The 7,156-nt window shown below is 39.5% G+C and overlaps 1 protein-coding gene across 5 annotated transcripts in view; it reads left to right on the top strand.

The window, feature by feature from the left end:
- LOC107756696 (glucocorticoid receptor-like) overlaps window positions 1-7,156 on the top strand; it is a 30,811-nt gene that overhangs the window by 19,593 nt on the left and 4,062 nt on the right. For all 5 annotated transcript variants that reach the window (XM_016573900.1, XM_016573897.1, XM_016573899.1 and 2 more), the window contains exons 3-6: window positions 3,935-4,083; window positions 4,839-4,955; window positions 5,104-5,388; window positions 6,144-6,288. In XM_016573900.1, the coding sequence (XP_016429386.1) occupies window positions 3,935-4,083; window positions 4,839-4,955; window positions 5,104-5,388; window positions 6,144-6,288 (696 nt within the window). The remainder of the gene's footprint in view (window positions 1-3,934; window positions 4,084-4,838; window positions 4,956-5,103; window positions 5,389-6,143; window positions 6,289-7,156) is intronic.

Raw genomic sequence — 7,156 nt, 5'->3', positions numbered from 1 at the left:
TTTTTGTGATTTGTTTCCATTTTATTTTTGTGGTTGATATTATGTGATGTATGCTTATTCTTTGTATGTTTCCGTTCTCTGCAATAAAAAAAATAAAAAAAAAGCAATAATCAACCTCTCCATTTTGCTTGGGAACTAATGTGGTCGGAACCAAAGTTTACAGGACTGGGTTCTCTGGAATCCTCTAAAGCGTTGGACTTCTACATTCCGATTGGTTGCCGCCAGATGCCGCCGAACCGCGTCATAGCTCATTACCATAAAGTTGACCTGATTTCAACTCTCCTCGACGCCCTCAACGTCCAAGTCGCGCCGCGCCGCTGCTCGACGCCGGCCCACATTGAAAATGAATGACTTCCGGCCACTTTGACGCTCTCGACGGCGGCGGTGTGAACGCACAGCTAGACTTCGTTATGTAGGCCTAATATATGCGTGCACTCTGTAGGTGTGTAATGGTTGATTTTTGCAATATACTTGATAATGTCAAATCACACATCGTTAAACAACAATTACGATATTCTCGCAAACGATATATATCACACACCCCTATAACTAAGGCTATATCACAAATAAAGGCAGTTATTATTGTTTTTGGTATTGACATTTTCAAGTTACTTGTCCGATTGGGCAAGTAAATTTCTCTTTTACTTGCCTGTCCAAAACATTCACTTGTCCCGGACAAGCGGAGAAGCGTTAATGTCGAGCCCTGATTATAATACAAAACAAAACAACCCCCCCTCCCAATGGGGGAAGTGCCACCACAAGTAGAGTGTAAGTCTGTGGGAAACACTGAAATCATGTGACAGCCGTGCTGAATCTGCTAATATTCATATACTACAGCACACTTGCCTGTGTAATAGTATTTATAAAATGTCTTTTTCCTCTCTATTTACCTCATTGTGCACTAATGATTACTGTCTGAACCCTGTGACATTTCCATTGAGAAGAATGCAGATAATGTAACTGTATTTCGGGTTGAGCAAACCAGTGTGGTTAGACTGGTTGGAAAGTAAATGTGACCCACATTTTCCTTTTTTTATAAACATGGTGAGTCATCTGTGCAAAAAGGAAAGAAAGAGCTTCTCGTGTTGTGATTATATATTCATGGAACAATTTAGTTTTATTTTAAGAATTGATGTGTAAAATGCAGTGTGTTTGTACTTGCTGCCTTATTCATGAGGCTGTGTCTTATGGCAAGGCAAAAATATCAGACACAGCGATGGCATGCTCAACTTCCTCTTTCTGTTTTCATGTGGTTCTCCTCAGGGTAGGTGCTATTTCCTTTTTTTTATTGCTGCTTTTGCTCTCCGATCCTGGGAGACTGAAGACTTCAGCCACAAATTAGGCATTTCTGTCATAAAGGTGATGATTAAAACCCACAACCTTTTGCAAAATGTCATTATGTGCCTTTTAAGGTATAATGAAGCTATTACAACAAATAGACTAATCTAGCATCTGACAACTAAAATGTTGCCCCGTAACCAAACTGAATGTGAGATTTTCAGCCCACTGTAGAGATCGATACATCACTAGCAGATGGATATGTAATGTGGAGGAAGTCACGTGCTTTTGTGGCCATCAAATGCAGTCTATAAATAAGTAAACAGAAAATAAAGAGAGTGGGATTTTAGCCACGGGTATCTCTTCATTTTCAAACTCAAATTCCTCTTCATTGCAAACACAGGCCGATTTATATTTAAAGTCGACATGAAAAGAAAATCCACCTCATCTATTTTCTAAATGCATGTCATAGATCTTATTGTGAAAAAATAATCCATGCATGTCTCATTTAAAAAATGACCTCAAAAGTTTTAATCAAAATATCATAACTTTTATAAATATTAAAGTGGGTTTTTTCTTGCACCAGCTCTGCAATTGGCACTACAGTAAAGTTAATTCACGTTTATTTATATGACGCTTTATGCAATAGACTGCTATAAAGCAAGCAGCATTACAGTATTAAACATGAAAAAATAGTGTCAGTGTCACTTTCAGTTAGAATTACAACTTGATTTTCTGCTATAAGGCAGCTCTATATGAATATGTATAGAATATGAGTATTTTAACAATTTGCAAAAGTGGAATAATCGATCAGAGCCTACTGATTAATCAGTGAAATAAGCGATGATTAGTCAGTTAATCATTCTAATAATCTTTAGTTTAATCAATTTGTTTGTTGCAGCCCTAGTTCCACCCTAATAGACCTACATCCTCTCATCATTTCTGTTACAGGTGGTGGTGTTTGACACAGCTGTTCTGTTTTCTGATGCATAATGCTCTCGCTCACTGAATAGAGCAGTGCTCTTCTAATCTCAGGGCCACATTTGGCCTGCGGGCCAACTGTTGAAAAGCCCTGGAACAGACAATTATGACTAAAACTATTATTAAAATGTTTACTAGGTGATAGAGATCAGGTTGAGCTTGAAAGGTATGACAAGATGCTATTAAAACTTCAAGCGTGCATGAACAGGTTGCTTCTTTTACAGGTCTTTATAAAAAAAATATTTTGTGTTTTTAGTTTTAAAGGGCAATAAAATGCATGCTGTGACAATAAACACTAGATAAAATTAATATGAAGTAAAAACTAATATTAAATCATGTTTCTTTGTTTCCCTCGCTTGTGAATACAGTAAAGCAGTCCTGTCTGCTGATAGTCATGCAAATGTATTTACTTTATTACAAATGATACAGCAAAATCTCTACCAGTTGACTCATAGCTATGTTTCCATGTACTTATAGCCCGCAACGTTTAAAGGTTTAAAATTTAGACTGAAAATCATATTGATATGACAGCTGTTTGTCTGGCATTTGCTATCTGTTAGAGGGAAACATGTTGTCTAAAGAGGATATGCAACTGTCCTCTCCTCCTTTTCGCTCAGCTTCACTTGATAGATTTGCATGCGTCTACAACACTGTGAAGCCCTACTCATATTCTCTACTCATAGTCTTTCTCTCACGCTGAATGCATGTGTAGGCGTTGCAAATGTGGCTCAGTGTGGAGGTGGAGCAGTGCTAAACGTTTAGGCCGTCGTTCAGCCGTCGCCCCCTGGTGGCCAGTCTCGCATCCTCATTCTCATGTTGCATAATTATTGCATTGGCATAGGAGCGGGCTGAAACTACTTACAGTGGTGTGAAAAAGTGTTTGCCCCCTTCCTGATTTCTTATTTTTTTGCATGTTTGTCACACTTTAATGTTTCAGATCATCAAACAAATTTAAATATTAGTAAAAGATAACACAAGTGAACACAACGTGCAGTTTTTAAATGAAGGTTTTTATTATTAAGGGAAAACAAAATCCAAAACTACATAGCTATGTTTCCATGTACTTATAGCCCGCAACGTTTAAAGGTTTAAAATTTAGACTGAAAATCATATTGATATGACAGCTGTTTGTCTGGCATTTGCTATCTGTTAGAGGGAAACATGTTGTCTAAAGAGGATATGCAACTGTCCTCTCCTCCTTTTCGCTCAGCTTCACTTGATAGATTTGCATGCGTCTACAACACTGTGAAGCCCTACTCATATTCTCTACTCATAGTCTTTCTCTCACGCTGAATGCATGTGTAGGCGTTGCAAATGTGGCTCAGTGTGGAGGTGGAGCAGTGCTAACGTTTAGGCCGTCGTTCAGCCGTCGCCCCCTGGTGGCCAGTCTCGCTTCCTCATTCTCATGTTGCATAATTATTGCATTGGCATAGGAGCGGGCTGAAACTAGTGTGACAAACATGCAAAAAAATAAGAAATCAGGAAGGGGGCCAACACTTTTTCACACCACTGTATATTACTATGTTAGTAAAAAGATGAAGATAAAAGAGAATGTGTGCTGATGGTTAGTTCTTGCCATTCCTGCTGAACCATATTAATTCATTATTCAAAATCTTTAAACGGTATTATTCCTGTTAGCTAATATACACGCATCCCTGTGTTTGTGTGTTTTCAGACCTGAAGACCGCACCGCCACATCCTCAGCTGCCGGGAAGTCCGGCACACACAAGAGCTGTCTCGTGTGCTCTGATGAAGCTTCAGGCTGCCATTATGGAGTCCTCACCTGCGGAAGCTGTAAAGTCTTCTTTAAGAGAGCAGTTGAAGGTGAGAAAGTTCTGACACATTTTGGGCCCTATCATACACGTGGCACAATGTGACGCCAGGCGCGAAGCAAGTGTTTTTTGCTAGTAACTAAAATGTGATTATTTGCCTCTCTTTCTTTACCTGATTAGGTAGATTTAGAGACACGTCCTTCTAGTGTGACCTGACTTTCTCACTGCATGTCTATTTCGAACGACTCGTACGGAGTCTTTCATTGGTCAAAATGCTTTTTATTCTGTGGGTGTTGAAATGCATCTGTGCCTGACAGAGAAAATGTGTTCTGATAATATCACTCTAACGCAGACAGATAACATGAATAGGATTTTACAGCTAATCCAGTGTTTCCCCTAGGTTTACGGCTTTGGGGGGGGGCTTCCGTTTTTTTTTTCTGGACTCCTTTTTAATGGTTAAATTACCTGTTCTATAGGAAAGGTAACTTTAAATTACTTCTGTTGTGATCTGGCGCTATAGAGAAAATATAATTAAATAAAATTAACTTGACCTTCAAGGGGGGCGGGGGGTGCCGTTGGGGGGGCGAGCCGCCCCCCTAATATAATGGCAGGGGAAACACTGTAATCCGTGTGTATTTTAAGTGCATATATTTGAACTATACGAACTACGGCTCTGCATTTAAAAAATAGCAATTAAAAACAATGCAGTTGGTTTCAGGACAGTTTTTGACAGCTCATGTGGAGCTGTGCATGATGAGGGACTCCTGAGGCATCCGGTCTAATCCACACTATTCTTGATTCTCATAGGGCAACACAATTACCTGTGCGCTGGACGGAACGATTGCATCATTGACAAAATCCGCCGGAAGAACTGCCCTGCCTGTCGTTACCGCAAATGCCTCATGGCAGGCATGAACCTAGAGGGTAACACGAAATGTTGCACTTGTTACATAATTACACCAGTGTGTCCCCACATGTCAGTTTAGATGTATAACAAAACTTAAATTCAATCAAGGGAAATGCATGAAGTTTGAAAACTGACTGTCGTAAACTTTGCTCATTCACCGCTCAGCCCGTAAAACCAAGAAGGGGCGTCATCCCGGCAAGGTAATCCAGCAGCCGTCAATTCCAGAGCACAATCTTCCTCCGCTGCCTGAGCCTCGGGCACTGGTGCCCAAACCCATGCCCCAGGTGGTGCCCACCATGCTGTCACTGCTAAAGGCCATCGAGCCGGACACCATCTACGCCGGATACGACAGCACCATCCCTGACACCTCCACCCGCCTTATGACCACTCTGAACAGTCTGGGCGGCCGGCAGGTCATCTCTGCGGTCAAATGGGCCAAAGCTCTGCCAGGTACAACTTGAGACTAGGGATGTAATGATGCACCGCAAGCTGATAAAAGTATGAAATGTTAAAATAAATCGCGAGACAGTTGAGGGTGGGGGTTTATATGAGTGTATCTCTGAGGGGAACTGACTGTCTTCAGAAAAGTTTAAATGTATTTTCTTTTCATCCTGCCTCTGCATAATGCATATTAAAGCAGTGTTTATAAGCTGAGCACTGCTTTGTTTACAGCGGTAACTGAGGAAACGATGTATAGCTGCTGGTCCATAAGCGCCACCTGCTGTAAGAGAGCGAATCTGCGTAAAATGTATTTTATGTAGTGTATTTTCAAAAGCTGAAGTGAGACCATTCTGTTTTTGCTTTAAATTATACAATCTAATTTAAATCAAAAACTGCTCCTGCTGCATGTTTGCAACATCTTTGTTTGGATCGTGATTAAAATGCTGTGCTTGCCTCTAATTTTAAATGGAAAGAGCACAGGCAAAACCTTAGTTTGGTTATATGAAGATATTTATTTTATTTGTATTATTTATTTGATTTGGGATTCCATTAAATTTTTTATTTAGTTTTGTTATTTGACATTTCAATGTGCAGCATTTTGTCTGAGAAATAATAAAAGGACACCACCTCATTTATAATTGGTCTTAAATCTCATTTTGTAAAAAAATAAAATAAAATAAAAAAGTTGAGTGACATCTTTAAAAAGCCATGTGGAAGATCTTCAGCCGCAGCATGTACTAAAAACTCCATTTTGCTCTTTTTAGGGTTTAGGAACCTTCACCTGGATGATCAGATGACCCTCCTGCAGTGTTCCTGGCTCTTCCTCATGTCCTTTGGACTAGGCTGGAGGTCATACCAGCAGTGTAATGGAAACATGCTGTGTTTCGCGCCAGACCTGGTCATCAATGAGTATGTATCTCATTTAACAGGCCATTTGCTTTAATAATCTCTCTGGCAGTTTAAAGACACGCTCGCACCATGGAAACTATAATGATAACGATAACGATAACGATAACTGTAAAGTGTTAAATAATCATTCTAATTCTATGAGAATAGTTCACACCACAACTATTTTTGGAATCACTTTCAGAACCTTTTTTTTTCTAGCTGATGAACTATAAAAACATGGACAGTCAATCAAAATCCACCCAGAAGAGCAGCGGTAGACAACAAATCGGCAGCGTGCACTCATTATAAACAGAACGTTTATCGTCTGTTGTGAAATGTACTGACCCTCAGGCCATCCAAGATGTAGATGAGTTTGTTTCTTCATCAGATTTGGAGAAATGTAGCATTGCATCACTTGCTCAGCAATGGATCCTCTGCAGTGAATGGGTGCCGTCAGAATCCAAACAGCTGATAAAAACATCACAATAATCCACAAGTAATCCACACCACTCCAGTCCATCAGTTAATGTCTTGAGAAGCCAAAAGCTGCTTGTTTGTAATAAATTCATTATTAAAAATGTTTTACTTTTTATAAAAATACCAGTCCATAATAACTAGGGCTGGGCAAAAAAAATTTCGATTTTTCGATTAATCGTTTTTTTAAATGACTTCGATTCGATATCGATTCTCAAAAGCCGCGAATTGATCTTTTCCAGTATTTATTTCAGCACACATTTAAAACAAGATCTGATTAATGTGAATCTTATCATTAGTCTTCTCCACTAGATGTCACCCTTATTTACCTTGTGCGATGTTACAACAGAAAGCCTGTTGTAGCGAATCAGCTCATGGGGAAATATGAATAATTAATCATAACTAGTTATAATTA

This window comes from Sinocyclocheilus rhinocerous, unplaced genomic scaffold (assembly GCF_001515625.1).
Source record: "Sinocyclocheilus rhinocerous isolate Xijiao unplaced genomic scaffold, SAMN03320098_v1.1 scaffold892, whole genome shotgun sequence".
NCBI classification, from domain to species: domain Eukaryota; kingdom Metazoa; phylum Chordata; class Actinopteri; order Cypriniformes; family Cyprinidae; genus Sinocyclocheilus; species Sinocyclocheilus rhinocerous.
This window is presented reverse-complemented; position numbering and strand designations above follow the sequence as displayed.